At 36.1% G+C, this 18,632-nt stretch overlaps 1 protein-coding gene and 1 long non-coding RNA gene across 8 annotated transcripts; both read right to left on the reverse strand.

Moving 5' to 3' along the window:
* Positions 1-17: 17 nt before the first annotated feature.
* Positions 18-1,884, reverse strand: LOC113742947 (uncharacterized). The gene is made up of 3 exons (XR_003460924.2): positions 1,668-1,884; positions 449-839; positions 18-287 (listed from the first exon to the last, which is right to left on the reverse strand). It is a non-coding gene; the product is annotated as an uncharacterized lncRNA (long non-coding RNA).
* Positions 1,885-2,455: 571 nt separating this feature from the next.
* LOC140004194 (uncharacterized) lies at positions 2,456-15,109 on the reverse strand. 7 transcript variants are annotated; one of them, XM_072047834.1, is made up of 17 exons: positions 14,936-15,108; positions 14,132-14,585; positions 13,938-14,023; positions 13,202-13,356; positions 12,791-12,855; positions 12,469-12,663; positions 12,236-12,287; positions 9,979-10,194; positions 9,748-9,875; positions 8,810-8,875; positions 7,994-8,183; positions 7,762-7,821; positions 7,426-7,680; positions 5,023-5,281; positions 4,740-4,945; positions 4,514-4,564; positions 2,456-3,323 (listed from the first exon to the last, which is right to left on the reverse strand). In XM_072047834.1, the coding sequence occupies exons 2-17, from the start codon at positions 14,380-14,382 to the stop codon at positions 3,033-3,035; spliced, it is 2,526 nt and encodes an 841-aa protein (XP_071903935.1). In that variant the 5' UTR covers positions 14,383-14,585; positions 14,936-15,108; the 3' UTR covers positions 2,456-3,032. The 7 variants fall into 7 exon arrangements, with proteins under 7 accessions (XP_071903935.1, XP_071903934.1, XP_071903936.1 ...); XM_072047833.1 differs by having other exon boundaries at positions 14,685-15,108; XM_072047835.1 differs by having other exon boundaries at positions 14,132-14,464; positions 14,576-15,108.
* Positions 15,110-18,632: the final 3,523 nt, after the last annotated feature.

Below are 18,632 nucleotides of genomic sequence, written 5' to 3' on the forward strand. Positions count from 1 at the left end.
TTCCAAAGTGTTCATAGTGTACAAAACAAGATTTAGAGCATTTCATTCATGTAGAAAGCTATGATGAACATTGAGTGTCAGGAATTAAAACAACTGAGCAGAAAATCTCTCTTGTTTTCTTTACTTCAGCCATTCAGCAATGCTGTCAATCCACTGGTCACTGAAGCCTTAAGAGTAGGAGAAACTGAATCACTTCCCAGAAATACATCAAAAAGAGCTAATATCACATTTGTTGACTCAGTAGTTGCATCAACACCAGAAGGCAACCCATCACTCGATACAGAAACCTACAGATTTTTTAAGAGAGTCAAGCTGATATGTTTACAAGAAAGAAAATAGCACAGTAGAAGCTCAAGACTAAGAAGAAAAGAGGAAACACATCTTTAGCAAAAAGCCATCAGCATATAAAGAAATGCAGGAAAATTGAATTTTACTACATGCAACTTACAAGCATTTTGGTAGAGTCCGGCCAAGTCAAGAAGATAATGGTACCCTTATTAAGAGGCCTTCCTTGAAACAGAGTACTAAATGTAGAAAGAGCAGCGGTATCAACTGGAGCAGGCGATTTAATTCTTGGAGAGATGGCTTCATCTAAGGCATCCCAAAACGTTTTACCATCCACATCTCTCACCAGAACAATTTGCAGAGATTTTTCCAAAGGAGCTGCAGTTTCCAATCAATATTAGCTTCTTAATTTACTTTTCCCTCTCCTCTCTTTCCTTGTTCAATCAGATTTGATAAATGCAAACAGTTTTATCCTAGTGAAATTGACTGATTCACATATAGCCCAGCAGCATACACCTTGACACCAATGATTGCAAAAACTCTCTCCCTGTATCCTGACATTATTGCAATAAATTTAATATTTGCAGAAGATAATTTTTTCAATCAGCAGCTACAATCCCAAATTGAATGGAATCATTTCAAAGTTCAAGCAGCAAGCTCCTTAATTTGCACTAAAAGGATGTTTGAGAAACTGACCAGTTCCAGTTAATGACATTGAGGTGGAGCAGCCTAGAATGATTAATGACGTTCGGAACTTTACTTTTGTTGCAGGCTCCTCTGTATATTCTTTACTTTCAACTAAAGCATAACTCAATGGTAAAAGTGTCAGATTTCAGGCAGGATGATACATTATGATGCTATGACCTATTTTCATCGTTTGTATTTGATTTATAGCCCATCTTCTGCAATAAGCAAACTTGCTGCTGCATTCTCTAATAAAGGATGTCTAATGTATTTTAGGGATCTACCTTAGCCACTCTTACTTTTCTTCCCATAAAATGGAGCACAATATCATGAACATCAGTGTTAACCATCCTACAATAGACAATCATAGCCTACTGAAGTTACAAATTAGTTATTGAAGTTACAGAAAATATTAGTTACAATATTAACCATCTTGCAACATTGGTTGCTGAAGTTACACAGAGAAAGAATGAGCTCTCAAAGTACTGAGGTTTGGCATCTAACTATATCAAACAACCCAAGTACGACGAGAAATATAGAATCAAGCAAGCATAATCTGGTAGAGGCTTAGCAAACCAAGTCACATGACAAACCAGAAAATCATAAGCAAACATATATCAAGCTTATACAAACAACGCACAAATCATCATAAGCTGCCAAGGAATGTTGAAACAGTCTCCGAAATCTTAAACACTTACTGGTCGAGCTAAGAGACTCTTCAGCAAAGCTTAGAATCAACAAGTTTGTTTGCCAACCATTAAGCTCAGTTGCTCTATCTCAACAATGGCGGGAGTCCAGTAAGTTTCTTGCTTCTATATGCACAGATTTTTTTCAAGCTGTTATGTCAATCAGATCAAGATCATGGCGCCTAAGTTTGGCTCCATTTCACTACACTCCCTTTTCTATTTTGGTTGTTAGGACTCTAATTTATGGTTAATTACATTAATTGTGTTTATAACTAACTTAACTAATAGCTTTCAGATAATCACGAAATATTAGCAAAATTGTAAGGGTCTTTAAGTCTTTTTGGCACCAATGATGTAAGAAATGGGACCTCACCATCTGACAAAGGAGGTTTATGGAATTTCAGAAACCACAGGGGAGGGGAGTGAAACTGTCAGAAACCTCCCCTGAGGTTTCTGAAATTATCCCTTTAATTTATTCAAATTTGAACTCAATCAACACAAGTTCGAATTCAAATTTTTATTGTTCAAACTCGAACTCAGTCAATACGAGTTCGAACACGAGTTTTAATTGAACTCAAACTTGATTAGAGTTACAAATGAATCGAGCCACTCTTGAGCAGTTCGAATCCGAACTCGACTCAAGCTCTGTTAACATCAAACTCGAGCCCGAACTTGGAGCTTAGAACTTGGAACTGAGAGGAGAAGAAGAATGAGTAGGATACACCAGGAGCTTCTTGATTGTTGCGGATATATCAAACAGCTTTTCATTGTTTGAGGAACTTACCTACTAAACCATCATATTAGCATTAAGAAACCTTCTTCTTTTTTGAGGATTCATTACACATGTGCATGATTTCTCTCGCTGCACAAAAGATACAACAATATCCTCATCATCAACTTCCCCGACACCCCATAAACTTCCTCAACCAATGTACAAACACACCCCTATGAAATTTATCACCTAAATCTGCTATTATAAAACATGTATACAGTAATAATTAACTAAAAAAGTACACAATCTACCTAACTAAATACTACTCTAAATACATAGGTACACCTTAAAGGGGTGGGGGTGGGAAAAAATGCAAAAAAAAAAAAAAGGGCTTTCAGCCAAAAGCGGAATTGCTTTCTCAGTGAACTGCCCATTTGTTACAGCAAAACATCATCCATCCACACACCTTCACTCAGCTGCATCCTTTAACATTCAGATTTAAGCTCCACTCCCAGGGGCAATGCCAAATCCAGAAACCATAAGTTGGCTGGCCTCCCTCCTCACTTCAAAAATTGGAGGTCACACAGCCATCAAAAGCTCTGGTTCTTTGTCTTTGGTTAAAATCACCTATACCACAAAAATGGGAGAAAAAAAAATTCCTTGAATCACCGGAAGAGTTCTGGGAATGACCACATAAGGAATCTGGCAAATATGTCTGACTCCAAGAATTCTATATGAGCTGCTCGTCCAATGATAGTATTCAAGCTCCTCCCATGCAAGGAGATATCAAAATTAACATCGCACCGCATGAATACTCTGGGTTCAGACAAGGGCGCACGTATCTGGTCCAAGCAATCATTAAGCATCTCCAGAAAAACTTTACCCTTCTTCGAGTTGTCCCCTGAAGATGCTTGACACATTTCAATTCTTGCAGAATGATATGGCACGTAACCATCCTGAGACAAGAAGCAATTCGCCACTGCCATCAGTAGTTTACATAACCGATCACAAAATTGGATAGACGAGCATCTAGCAAACTGTTTCTCACTTTCCTTATTGGGTCTATTAAGGGGATCATACACAAAACTGGAGCTCAAAAACCATCTAATGCATCAAAAAATTCATCCACGACAAACAGTTCTCCGCAGAGTAAATTAACCTCAACCCCAGCTATCCCTTATCATGCGGTGCTACAGTTAAAGAATTCGACTTCAGAACTAAAACTTGTTTTTTGATAAATACGAGTTAAAATAATATATAATTTTTACTCCAATAGTATCTAAAATTGGATATGGTGTAAACTAGTTTGGTATGATGGATGAATATGACACATGGCAAAGGCAAAAGTTGTGGATATGAGGGTTAACTGTAATGCAGATAAGCATAACATGTAAACCTGAAAAGCTAGCGGCAACATGTTAGTTCTGAAAAGTACAAAAAATAAAAAATATATATAAAAAAAAACTCATGAGATGGAGGAAAGAGATGGAGAGGTTGATGGAGGCGATTGCAGCCATAAAGTTGGCGAAATACAAGAGTTTAACATCTGCACCTATGAACACACGTGCAGCTATCATTTATTGGTTCTAACACATTCAGTGCCATTCAAAGAGTAAGGGATATTTACATTTGCTTGGTACTCAATACTATTAACTATGGCACAAGTCAGCGGCTTACAAGAGGAGCAACTCAAAAAAAGATGCGTGTTGGCATATTCTCTAAAGAATCCATAAGAAGTTTCATCCTAACATATTATGGTATTCTATAAGTTGGAACTAACCAACAAAAATAGATGTTTAACGATAACCTACAATGCAACCGTACAGCACCTGAGAAGGCTAACAAAAGGCATCCAAATATTCTTCACCATCTCAGTAAACAAAAAACCTTTCCATCACAACAGTCATTGTTCCCACAAGTGGTGGAAGAACATCATATCACCAGAGATTTAACTTTCTACACGTCTGATACACGGTGTCAAACTCAATAATTAAAATCATATGGAAGTTTTGCAGATCTGTCAGTGTTTTGCAGTGTTATGTCTATAAGGTTATAGAAAATAAAGAAGATGAAGTTGTTATAAACAACTAGCAGAAGAAAACCAGAACTCGCTACACGTGATAAATGTTTGAGGATTAAATAATACCTGCGGTGAAGATAAGAGAATAATGTTCCTGAAGTTCTCCAAGGTCTTTTGCTGAGAGAAGAGAAATAAACATAGAAGATATATATTCAGTGACAACAAACAAAGGTTTTTTCCAACCCATCAGAAAAGGAAAATATGAAGAAAATTTTCACTGGAAAAGGCTAAAGGAAAAAAGAGTCCAGAGGCAAAGAAAACTTCAGAGCATGCTGTCAATCAAAATCATTACCTTACAAAGTCCGTACAGAAAAGTATTTTGGAGATCTGGATCATCCGTGAAAGTAAGCTGATGAATGCATTGTGTGCCCTTGAGCTTCTTCAAGAGCCACAATCCAGAATTGAATAAAGAATTTGAGCTGTACAAATATCCTAGATGTGGACCAGAAACAGATACATAGGTATAAAGGAATCTGAGGTATGGTTCCATAACACTCTCTGCAAAAAGTAAAGCACAAAATCAGCATCCTTCCAAGTTGATCTTAGAATTGCATTTTTTGCCACAGCATTCGAACCTGTTAATGCAGTTCTCAAAATGATGTTCCCAATTGAATGTCCAACGAAGCTTAGCTTTATACTTCGTAAGCCTCCAGATCTAGAGACCTTATCCATCTTCTTCTTTATGAAAGAGACTACTTCTTGAGCTAGTCTCTGTCCCATTTCTCTAAAATCTCCAGATGTTTTCTCTTCATTAACCTCTGACATTAAAAATTCTACCTTAGGATCAATCAAAAGCCATTGATTACGAACTAGTCGCAAGTCCAGGTGATGCCCCTGCACATTTTTTAGCCCACATGCTAAAAGGTCAGCTCTAAATTTGGAAGAAAACCTAATAGATAACATTTATAAGACAGTCCCATTCCTTTCTTCCCGGCATATTTTGTTACACAATTTGGTAGTTGATTTAGCTGTACAAAATAATATGGATATCATACTCATAATCCAACAGAAAAGGAATTTATTCAGGAAGCTAATAGACCACTATTTCGTATTTGCGATTTATAAAATTTTCAGTGAGCACACCAGCCAAGACACACGTTTGCGAGCGCAATGCACAGAAATAATGCTCAAGAACTTTGGCGAAAGGTTATCAAAGGCTTCACAAGTTGATATGATGAAAGTCACCAAATTGGATCTTTCTGGCTACAACTTTCACTTAAGTTAAAATGAGAAAGGATTCAAAAGCAGACTAATTGCAGGTAACAAGAATAAAAGATCATATTCTGTTATTTTAGCCAAAAAATAAAAATCAGACAAACAATTGTTCTCCCTAATCTAATGTACTGGAATATGCACAAAAGGAGAAAAGAAAATGGCGTATATTCAGTAAACCAATATTAGGGGTTTGTTAAAATCTCATTAAGATACCCAGAAAAGCACATGGAAACCTTTTAACTTTTAGAACAAAAACGTGATGAATATTGTTGTATAAGAACATTTGGGGTTGGGCATTATTTGAAGAAGATGATTTTATTAAGGGATAATTTCAGAAACCTCCCTTGAAGTTTTTGACAATTTCACCTAGTTCCCTTGAGATTTTAAAACTTAGACATAACTCGCTTGAGTTTACCATTTTGGTAACAAAAACTAGTCAATGGTCAAAATTTTGATGAATAACCCAAAACGCCCTCATGAAATTGTCAAATTCATTTTACCTTCTTATAAAATTCTTTAAAAAATTATGGAATATGCACAAAATCTCAAACCCACTTTCAATGCTCATCTATACAATTTTAAACCTTTCTTATTCATACATTTCAAATTCGTACCATTATCAGCATGACCACCACCGCCATCAGCCCCTAAATTCTAAAACCTCAATCTAAGTTACAAATTGAAAAAAAAAAAAAAAAAATCAGCACTGTTAAACTCAAAAAATTTCGCCAACTGTATTAATATAACATCCTATCCCTCAAACGTTGGAGTACCAACACATGTTCTGTCCTTTTTAAACCTCCAGCTTACATCTTCTATTCATCTTCATATCCTCCAAGCAAAGTTAAAATTAATTTGTAATATGTTAGAGTTGTGTTTAGGACATAATTAGTTATTCCATGAGTGAATCTTTTTTTCCATTAAATGTTTAATTGTGTGGTGCATTCCTATGCACAAGCTTAGGAGTTGTTTAATTGCATGAAAATATTAATATATTAAGGTTATTATGGTCATTTTATAGGGCCAAGGGAGGTAAGTGTAATATTGAAAACCTCAAGGGTACTAGGCAAAATTGTCAGAAACCTCAAGGGAGGTTTCTGAAATTATCCCTTTTATTAATCAGGGTAAACGTTGTAAATATGGATTAACATGTCCTACACAGTTGGTTTTAAATGTGGCTTGGATGCATGCCAAATGTGCTAAAAGAGAATTTAAAGTTTGAATGGAGGTTATCTGTCATGTACCCAGACTGCCAGTGCGAAGAAATTTTAAAATGAAGGTGTAGCAAAAATTAACCCTTTACAAAATATGTGCTTAAAATCTTTCTCAAACTATTTCTTCCGTGTCCGAACCACTTTAGATCAGAGCAACCACAGAAGTCAATAAAAGATTTGAAATAACACTGCAGGCAGATCTGTTCTCATCCATCATCAATCTCCCCAATATTAAGGCAATCTTATTCAAGGTATGTTGATTTTAGTCTCTCTTTTTCTTAAATCGTGCAACCATATAAAGCACACAGGTTCTCAGTTTTGTCTTAATACAATGTAGTTACACATATATGTAAGACCATGGATGCAACAGCTGTGCATCACATGGAAATGAGGTAAAAGCACAATAAAACTAAAATTATTCTCAATTAAGAAATAGTAGCAAAGCAAGAGAGCTCAAGTAGCTACAGTAGCATTGTCATGTAGGAAGAAAATATTAAAAATGTCTGCTGAAACTTTTGAAGGTCTACAGCTCAAAGAGAAGGATAATACCTGAAACCCATGGACAAAGACAACTATTTTCAAAACACGACCACTTTGCCGGGAGCTCACACCAGATAATTTGTCCATCGCTTTGGATCCAACTTCTGAAAGTGGGCTAACTTTGTTCTTCTGATCCGCACGGCTGAAGTATGAATTTCCACTGGTTGAACGTAATGGTGCATTTACAGTGCGCTCTACAAGCATGATTGGAATCCGTGATGGATCTCCAAATATATGCAGGTCTTGAATGGATCTACTATTGATCTACAAAGAAGCAATGCAAGTTCAGATGTCCATGCAAATGAACATAGACCAGCAAACCAGAAATATTATAGAGTGACCCACTCTCATTTGGGCAATACTTCGTCTATGAAGCTCAGCTCGCATAGCTGCAGTTTGGGCTGGCTGCAGAAAGCACAATGAAAATTTTCACTGGACCCTGCCAATGCTTTGTCACAATAAACGAAGAAAAAAACACAACAATATTATGTAGAACACTAACTGCAGTCCCCAGTTAAGGAGAACTATACAAGTACTAGAATAAAACAGTAGAAGACACAAGTGTTGAGAAAATTACATCCTCAGAAATTTTCCGCAAAACAGGTGCTCTCCCATGAAAACCATGGTAGGACGAGTCATCAACAGCACTACTTATATATTGATGAGGCATCTCAACCTTAGAGTGAACCATCCATATTGACCATTCCGCTCTCCGATCAATAGCCCATTGATCTTGTAAATGTTCAAGAATCTTTATTTTGTTAGCCCTGGTCAGAAGCAAAAGAAAGTCTTAGAAGTTAATGTATGCAGCAGCAAGCACAGAAAAATAGTCAGTGCATTTCATAAATGTAAAACACAAAAAGCTACTCACAATGAAAAAGCAAAAGACACATAAACTCTCTAGTACAAATGGTTTGTCGTTCATTTTTCATCCAGTTAACGTCATTCCACCAATAAATGCAGAAATCAACAGAATACTCAGCTTTGTGTTGAGTTAGGGATCCCTTTTTCTGTTTTTAGGTCTTGATTCTGTATATTCTAATAGGACTTGTATAGCATACTTGTCTGATAGGATGATGGTTTAACTTCTGATACATCATCAGAGATAAAAATATATCCCTGAGTCTCAGAACACAAACTTCAAAATGGCCGCATACAGAAAGTGGTCTAACAAAGATCACACTAAGATGGCTGAAGGGAAAGGGACTAAAAAACCTGACGTTCTTTCTTCTTTTTTTTTTTGGAGGCGTATAATCAAATTTTATTAATATAAGCAGAATTTTGGCCAGATTCTTGAGGATTAACCCAGTAATATAAGAATTCTTATCCATTAACCAGCATTTAAAAGCATCAGTAAATCAACTCAAAGACACTGACTAAAACCCCACTCTACCAGAAGTTCCCAATTGGTTCTATTCCGTTGAACTCCTCCCCATGAATTAACCATGTCTGTGCCTTCCTGTACAATAGGATGCACAATATCAAGCATAAACATTCCTCTCTTTAGAAACAAGCATAATTTTCTGGTAAATGAAGCAGTATAATACTTCAGTCTACAGAACTTTGTTGATACCTCTATTTTCACTTGGTTAAGATTTCTTACTTATATTTTATTTTAATTACCTGGGAGCACAAGAATCCTAGTAATTGTAGAAAACAATATTAGGCATTTATAAGTATGGCTGTTCTACTTGTTTAGTGTTTTTATTTGACTATTAACTTAGCAAAGACCCCTCAATATGTGCTAGATCCACCCTTCGGCTTGCATCAATTGTTATGCCACAGACAACCAGTAATATAGTTGCCTAGGAAGCAGCTTATGTTGGTGAGCTTGAGTTGATACACAGACAAAATTTTGAGTTTTTAAAAACCACGGAAGCTGAGGATAAAAAGCATGGCCATCAAAAAGACTTGGACATAGTAACATGTAGTTTTGACTGCAGTACTTAAAGTTCCCCAATTAGCCAAACTTAAAAACAAGTTAACTGAACCAAGCTCAACAGCTTCAGCCCCTTGAAATTCCATAAACTTTTCAGCCTTGCAACTTTGTGCCACAGCCTATTTCTGGGCTCAAACTTAAAGATCCTGCATCAACATCCCAATGCATTATCCACTTTCCTTTTTTTCCAAAAAATGCATAATAAACATGTCTCTGCTCTTACTTGCGCTGAAAATATCATTACCAAACAGGTAGATAGTCTATAAGATTGTCTTTCCCAAAGTTTCAGTAAAATGAACCTTACATAGTTGTAGAAAAGAAGCTTTATCTTTACAGCCTAGAGAATTGCAGAAACATGTGATTGATTTAAGAATATAACACAAATGACAAACCTGTGAAACTTCGAAAACGTACTCCACAAGTGAAATGTTTGATTCCCAAGTAAGTGAAATGAGCAGAGTAATTCATCATTAGATAACGAATCCAGAGTTCTAAAACTTTGAGTGTCAATGTTTCCTTTCTGAAAGACACAAGAAAAAAAAAAAGCATTGAATCATCAAATTAAACTATCAAAGTGAACAACAAATCGACGAGTACTTCAAAGGAACAAATTGAGAATGGACCTGAAAGCCATTATTGTATTCGCTCGACTCTTTTCCTGAAACAACAAGATCAGTATTTTCCTCATCCCTGCTTGCAAAGCATCCCAAAAACTCATTATCATCAAGCTTAGAAGTAAAATCAGGAATATCAACTGTTTGATTAATAGCCTTGCTGAGATTTTGTAATTCTTCAATGAGCAGATCACGAGCAGTTACAAATGCCTTAATAAGCAATACCTGTTTCAAGAACATGGACAGCAATAGAAAGATTCTAGGTCAGAACCAGTACAAGCTGAAGGCAATTTCAAGTAAACTTCAATTAGGAAAACCACTTGACCAAAAGATTTTTTCTATTAACTACACATCCAAGGAGAAACAATCTATTTCAAAGCACAATTAAAGAAACGTGTGTTACAGGAATTTGAAACTCTCAGAAATTATCACTAGGATATTTCTTATCCGCCTATATATGCAGAGCTTGTAGAATGGGAATTATTAGCTTTGACATCTCAATATGGTGGTACTAATACTGATGATGCAGAAGCATTTTGACTTGCTTTTCCAAACAACCAAAACAGCATTGAGTATTTCAATGCTTTTCAGGTGGTAATTTATTTAGGTTGGGATACCTTTTTGAAGCCAGCTTATTCCACGAAGCAAAGGAACTCCTTAGAATCAAAATATGGCATGAGGTTGGTAGGTTCTTAATATCGATCTTATTCAACTTATTTACTAGAAATACTTTTCAAGATAAATAAAAAACTGAACAATACCCCCTCAACTGGCTTATTATAGCTATTTACCACTATGAACAATGCCAACAATAAGTTTCCTTTCTATTTGCCTCCCACAATTTTTTCACATACTAAGTTACATTCACAAAGCCTTCTGAACTATCACCTTAGTTGCAGTTTACCCTCAAAAAGTAGATATCCACTTGACCCTGACAGATGTTTTTAGCAAGTTTTCTAAGCAAATTAACAGTCAAATCCAATTTTTTTTATTTTATTCGATTTAAAATTTCCAATGAGTCTTCTATATTGAGTTCAAATATCTTCAGTTCAGTTTTCATATCAATGAATTTTCCTTTTTATGAGGTCATCGTCTTCTATATTGAGTTCAAATATCTTCAGTTCAGTTTTCATATCAATGAATTTTCCTTTTTATGAGGTCATCTTTAATTCAGTTCTCCACATATCGCCAAATTTTCCTTTTTCTGAGTTCTTTCTGTGTAAACAGCCTTTATTCAAGGTTTTTCACAGTTTTTCCTAAAAACTATTCTGTGGCCATCGACCAAAGCTTTAATTTATCATTCCACACCAGCATGCATCATTAATCATGTTTTAAAAGTACTTTCTAAGTTATAATATCCCATTTCTAGTTTCCTTTACAGATATACTAGTGACTCAAAGTATTATTTTGCCACGTGCAGCAAACTCACGCGAATTCTTGATCCAAACAGGTTTAGTCTCCATGCTTCAGAAATCTGTTTTCATACCAAATCAGAGTTAATAACTAGCACCTTGATATAACAAGTGCTCAAACCTTGAGGGTGCTACACCAATTACTGAATTCTTCAATCCCGAATACACTTCGTCGTTAAACAAACATTTCCAGATAAATGAGAACCTGTACTTATTCCACTAGTTGCATACACCTAGGTTGTAGTTTCAATGCAAACCCCCCATAAAGATGATACTTAAGCAACCATAGTATCACAGTGTGCCATTGGTAACTTAAAACCTTAGACCTAGCAGCTAGCAGAGAAACCTAGATTTTTAAGCCCATTAAACACATGTCGCCCATTGGATATGCAACATAACACTCTGTCTACCAATCTTCTGTTGCATGTATCATGAAATTTGCCTTACTGGGTTGGAGGGGCAATTTTTCCCGATATTGACAACTGTAATAGGTACGATTCTCACTATAGGCACAACTCAGATGTTACTTATTAGAGGCCTAATACTAGCGCAATAGGCTTGTTAAGTAGCTATAGAAACCAGGTACAGAAACATGCATAACTCCCTTGCCTCAGTGATCTAACTCAAGTATCCATGCAGAAAAAGCTGAACCATAAGTTTTAAAAGGAAACTTTCAAGGTATGCCAGGTAGTCCTCTTAAATCTATGTCTTGAATGCAAAAGACAGAGCTGGTTGATAGGATTAAGACCAGATACAAATATATGAGTCTAAGCAGTAGCCAAGAACAATTGAAGCCAAAAGACAGACGAGAATAAAAATCAAATGAAATCTGAAGTTCCAGGAACAACACATACTTGCTTTGAGGTATCATTCTTTTCGCCAGCAACTTCACGACCTAGAGAACCACTGAAAAAGGAAACAATCATGTTTACTTATCTAAATTAATCTCTAACATATAGCAATTTGTGGGAATACAAAGCCAAATGCACCGAAGTACCTCTAAAAAAAAGTTAAGTTTTGGCTAGATTGTCAAAATTGTAGGTTGTCACTACTTATCAGGTTCAAGAAAAAGGAATAAGCAACAAACCTGGGTACCTGCAGTGAGGAGGGCAAAAGGCCACCTTTTAGAAGGCTGATGTGTACGGTGATATCAACTAGAACTGAATGAAAGGCATCAAAGTGAACAGGGCAATATGTGTGTAGCCCCAGAAGAGATTTGGGAGGAAGACGAAATTCATGAACAGCAGCAGGGCATGCATCCAATGAAGCTAGCAAATTAGAGCTGCAAATAGTACCTAAGCATCAGTGGCTTAAAGAGATGTCTAGTTTTTACTCACAGAAGAATGCAAAGTATAATTACAACTGTCCTTATGCAATACATAACTCAAAGAACATATCTTTTAACTAACCTGCCCTCCAACACTGGAGCATACATGAGCTCAAACTTCAATAAAACAGCTGATGTGGATACACCCTAGTAATGGCAAAGTAACAGTAAGTTGCGAATGTTTGAGAACAGATAAAAATAGGACACTCAAATTCTCTGCAGGTACTACTTCGAATCAGAATGTGCTAAGACTTATCTTCCTAACCAGGTGGGAGTTCATCTCTCTTCAAAAATTCTAAAAGTTGCCTCCTTGGTCTGATATGACCCAGCCATACATAATTGATTATGTTTGCCGTGAGTCAAGGCAACACCTCATTGCTCATTCATTTACATTGAAAGTAGTGATCACTTCTTTCCAAAATTTATAAGCTTTTGTACAGCTACTAGAAATAGACATAACAGACAAGACGGCAGCGGACAGAGAGACTTCTACCTCATGTTTACTGAGAGGTAACGTGAAAGCAACCATCATTGACAAAAAAACATCCTGCCTGGCATATCTAATTCGAAAAGGCTGAGTTGAAAAGCTATGGTCTGTGTCATTGATTCTCCATATTCCACATATGTCATCACAACCCATATCAGGAGCTGCATTCAACAAAGATACAAACTACTAATACTCCTTTGTTGACATATGTTAAACCAAAGTCATGTGTACAGAACAAGAAGGCCAATATCAACTTCTCCATTTGCACATAGCTAGGGATCTTTCAAGTACATAATTGGACAATTTCAAGGGTAACTGGTCATGCATTGAATAGTGTGTTGGAGTATAGAGAGAGAAGGACAAAAACTATAGCTCAAGACTCTACCCTCTTATAATATACGAGGATAAAATTTGCGAAAGGATAATTTGAGCTTTCAATGGAACAAAAGTGAACGCAAATGAGTTTCATAAAATTTCTAAACATAATGAAAGAAATTTTAGATAACATCTTTCGTGGAATTCCACATTACTAACCAAAATATCGCTGTGAAGACAAATTCTACACCGGCCTTCAACCAAATTAGCAATTTAGCAAATCTTATTAAATTAGCAGACTCAACAAGCTAGATACACTGATCATGCAATACCACAAGTAGCGATTTAGAAAATCCTCATCATTGACCTAAACACAAAAATGAATCAGCTTTAGTCAATAAATCTGCTCATTGGGAAAAAAAAAAACCTTCATATTGAACAACTCTTGATGGAGTTCCCAATGAGCTGTACTCATCATCCTCCCACCTCATTGTTATTTTGATCTGATACCACCTATGTATAGTGCCAGAAAAAGATGAATGAGTTAAAAGTTTAAAATCGAATTATAAAATTTGGTTCATACATCACAGGAAAGAAGCTCCAGTCAAGATATTATAGTACCCTTGCTGGAATAAATCAAGGTTGTGAAACCGGTGAATGTAAATGGCAATCTCATGGACAGCCTCCAGCATTGGTTGTTCAGATTCTTTAGCTTTAGGGTCCAGGGAGCTGGGGTCAAGCAATTGTGTCTGTTTCTGTTGAGACGGGGTTAACAGAGGCAAGGGTCTCACATCAGTAATATGTAGTTTCTTAGGCGCTGATTTGTTCAGACCAGTTATGACCCATCTGAGACGTCGTAATATAGCTGACATTTACAATAGTTTATTCCAATTCCAGAAACTAGCATCCCGCCAACTCCTCTTTCCCCAATCAAGATTGTATTATCATTAGCTGCTGGTAATGGGTAAATGAGATTACACCCTCAGATTCTGTAGTAAATCTGATCGATTTGTAAAATTCTGGTTTGAATGAAATAGATATAGCCAAAGAGGAAGAGAGTTTCACCAAGAGATCTCTGCATCACCAAAGGTCCACTGGTCAAGCACTTCGTAGAAACAAACAAATTAAGCTCGGATAGATGTATAGAGTATACAAATGAATTAATTGACTTTACCAGATAGACTTGCAGTTTATTTGTTAATTGGACATATGAAAATGAAGTTCTCACCCACTCTGTCTCTTTTGTCAAAATAAAAATTAAAAAAGAAGCAATGGTATCACTGCTCCCATTGGAGCATATGCCTCCTATCTTAGACCATCAACAACATTACTTTTCATCCAAGAAGTGTCAAGAACATGAAATCATAACTAAAATTATGTTCCTCGAAGCACATTCGTAATGCAGTTAAAGACTTAAAGGCCTACTAAGAAAGAGGAGCTCGTGCGAATTCCATCCTTTCCCTGGGAAAGCTTTCCATATCAAAACCTGAGAAAATGATGAAAAGTCTTTTTTAACTTGCATGCTATCAACAAATGGGACCCCTAAGACATAGAAAACGCATATCTGTCACATCCAAGCCACGCCTTTATAGCACTACTCATCTAGGTATCTCCTGGATTCGAAGTGAGTGAGCCGTACTAGTTCACCAAAATTACCTGTTCTGTTTTATTGCTTTGCTAGAGGGTCACTGATGAGCTGAGACTTGTTACTTAAATTTGAGCTAGTTATGAACTGAATTTTAAAATGATTGCTTCCGATGAATTGTAGCCTGTTGAATGTAGTTTTCAATCCACCAACCATGTTCAATTTTAAGTTGAATTGAGTGAGTTGTGGTCAAATTACCGAACTGCACCAATGATAGAAAACCCTAGTTTTGGCTAGCCGAATGGCCTAACTTGACTTGGGACTTGTTGTTTTGCAAATTTTGACATCAATCACCTACCAAATGTGTATTGGATGTTTTTTAGACTTTTGTTCCATAAATGAGCCAGATTTGAGTCATTTTCATTGGGAAAAATGTTTGAAACGGAAGAAGAAAGCAAAAGACAGATTGGTCTTGGGATTTTCTTGAACTTTGGTAGTTTGGTTCACTACCTCCCCTTGTGAATTTTCAAATGAAATTTGGTAGAGGAGTAATCCTCATATGGAAGTTGAGTTGTACCAATTTTGGTGTCAATCTAAGACCATTTCGATATACAAATGATGTCCCAAAGTTGCTCTTCGAATTTGGAAAACTTTTCCTTTTCTCTTGGCCGAATGGTCAAATCTGATTTGGGAAGTTATATTTCGAAAACCTTGATGTCAATTACTTCTAAATTTCTTAGTGGATGTTTATGGAACATTGGTTTCAATATTTGAATTAATTGAGGTTGATTGTGTGGAACAAAGCTTTTAAAAAGGAAGGAGACGTGAGAAGGCAGTCTAGCCTTGGAATATTTCTTGAACTTTAGTTGTTTTAATGACTGCCTTTCTGTGGGAGTTTTTACATGAAACTTGGTAGAAATGTTGTTCATACATGGAAGATTTAGCGTACCAAGTTTGGTGTAGTTCCAATGCCAAATCGATGGTCAAACGATATTTCAAAGATAGCCTTTCAAATCTGGAAAATGTTCAATCTGTCCTTATTTTTAACTTTGAGCTACTATATCTTGATGTTCGAAACTCCAATTTTAGTTCTGCTTGTTGAGTTTTAAACTTTGATTGGAACTCTAATAGTTCTGTGAATTTTAGAGGCTAGTTCACTTTCTGTGAATTTTTCCGAATTTCCAAAGTTTACCAAAAACTAAGGCTGAAACTGTCTTGGGAGTCCAAGTCAGCCACTTTAAGCCGAAATTTGAGTATCTTCCATTTGGAATCTTAGGAAAGTGTCTTCTAGGAACTTTTAGTACTTTGGAACTAGTTTCCAACAGTAAAAAGTTTTCTAATTTTGGACATATTGAGTGCAAGATATGATTTTTCTAGGCTTGACGCACAAAGCTGAAATTTGCCAATTTCTTAGAAAATGAAATTTTGGAAACTTGAATTCTTATCTTGCTATTAATCTATCGTTTTGAACCCGATTTCATGGAGGATATGAGTTTAATCAGTAACTTTAAAATCTACACTTTTGAATCTTAACTTTCGATAAAATGAAACCATTATAAAGACATTGACTTGAATTCTAAAGCAAGTATGCATTCTTTCTTGTTTGATAAGGTATTTGTGAAATTGTGAGGGTCATTATTGGTCACTTTTCTTTAGGCGATCAAGAAGGTCTCGAAGAGAATCCCGAAGTGGATCATTGACGACTTTCTTTACTCACTTATTTTGATTGGTGAGTGTTCTATATAGGAGTACGTGACTTGAATTGTTTTATGACATGTTTACTCCATGGTCATTATGTGTTTAACTGTTAAATGCTACCGATAATTGCTCCTATGAACTTTTCCACCATTTTAAGGCGAGTGTGTACTTTATCGCACTCAACCTACTAAAATGATAAATGTCTACCGATTAACCGTGAACTACTACCGTTTGCCGTTAACCGTGATTACTTACCGTTTACCGACTTACTTGATTACCTGCTTACTTGATTATCGTAAATTACATGTTCATATGAAATTACCGTATATTGCTTACGTGTTTAATTAAGTGTTATTGATAATTGCTCATATGAAATTGCCCACCGTTTTAAGGCGAGTGTGTACTTTATCTCACTCGACCTACTAAAATGACAGATTTTTATCGTTAACCAAGAACTATTACCGTTTACTGTTTACCGTTTACCGATTTACTTGATTACTTGTGCATGTTGTAAGCTCTAAGCTGAACTGGGACCTGCCCTTGGTTACTAATCTACTTGAGCCAGGACTGGGCTCTGTCGGGTAGGTTGGAACCCTGGGATACCGTTTCGGTATACTCGAGTATTACCACTGGAGGGATAAGGTGATGGCCAGACAAACCGAGGGGATCTGAAGTTGTAAGGTGAAGTTGACCGAAATGGTTCCACTGGAACACCGTATCCTTCAATATGTGTTTATTTCTGTATCATGATAACTGTCTTATTGTAAATGTGCCAATGTGAAATCTTGAACCGTATATGTATCATGCTTAACTTACATGATTTATTAGAACTGCTAGAGTGTCTTGGAACCTCACTGGACTATGTAGCTCATTCCACGTTTTTGTTTTCCTTAACAGGGTTCAAAACCGAGAGTGCCCGTGAATAGTATTAAGTTGTTTCCTTTTGGAAACTTTAAGTTGTATTATAGCATATGGCTGTAGTACATATTCTTTTGGGTTGTATTAAGCTTGAAAGCTAACTAATTGTAAGTATGAAATATTTTGGAGTACTTGAATTATATAGAGAAAATATTTGAAGTATTTCGAGCTTTTGGATTATAGATTGTAGTGAGTCCCGGCGAGAGTTGGGTAGGCGTCCCGCCAATACCTTTGGGCTCGCCCTTGGGAGAAGTGGGGGCGTCACAGGTTTTCAATTACCTTGTGTACTTTTAGAGGTAAGATTAATGTTCTTCTCTTTGTATTTTAAAGTTTTTAATAAAATATAGATCTAGCATCCATCTCGCATGTGTAAAGTTTGCAAAGAAAAAAGAAAAAAAAAGATAGTTCATGGTTAGATGAATGGTACAAATAAATAATTAATTGAAATCCATAAATTGATAATAAATAATATTTAGTGCCATTGGACTAGTTTCTGGGTTCTACCTATTCAAAGGATAAGAACCATCATTTCTCTATTTAATTCTTCAAGAATTAATAGTCTAACTTATTCAACTAATGTGGATAAATATTAAATTCAATAAACCTTGTTGGATTTTCAACCTCACCACCACCAGCATGCTTGACAAACTCTTTTGGAGTGAAAAGGTGTCCATGGCATACACAAACAATAACTGCTCCTTCATTTCCATGATACTTGTATAAAAATCCTTTTGTCTCTTTGCCATTGGGCTTGCTTCCAGTGGTAGTTAACATAGGCATCTTTCTCAACAACATTTCTATAATCATCTCTAGTATAAAATCATCCCTATGAACTTTAATTCTCTTTAGTGGATTTTCTTGTGCAGGATCATCTGTTATGAGTCCCTTTCCTTTTGTGTTTGAGCTAGAGGCATATGTAGG

The sequence above is a fragment of the Coffea arabica genome, chromosome 4e, assembly GCF_036785885.1.
Source record: "Coffea arabica cultivar ET-39 chromosome 4e, Coffea Arabica ET-39 HiFi, whole genome shotgun sequence".
Classification (NCBI taxonomy): domain Eukaryota; kingdom Viridiplantae; phylum Streptophyta; class Magnoliopsida; order Gentianales; family Rubiaceae; genus Coffea; species Coffea arabica.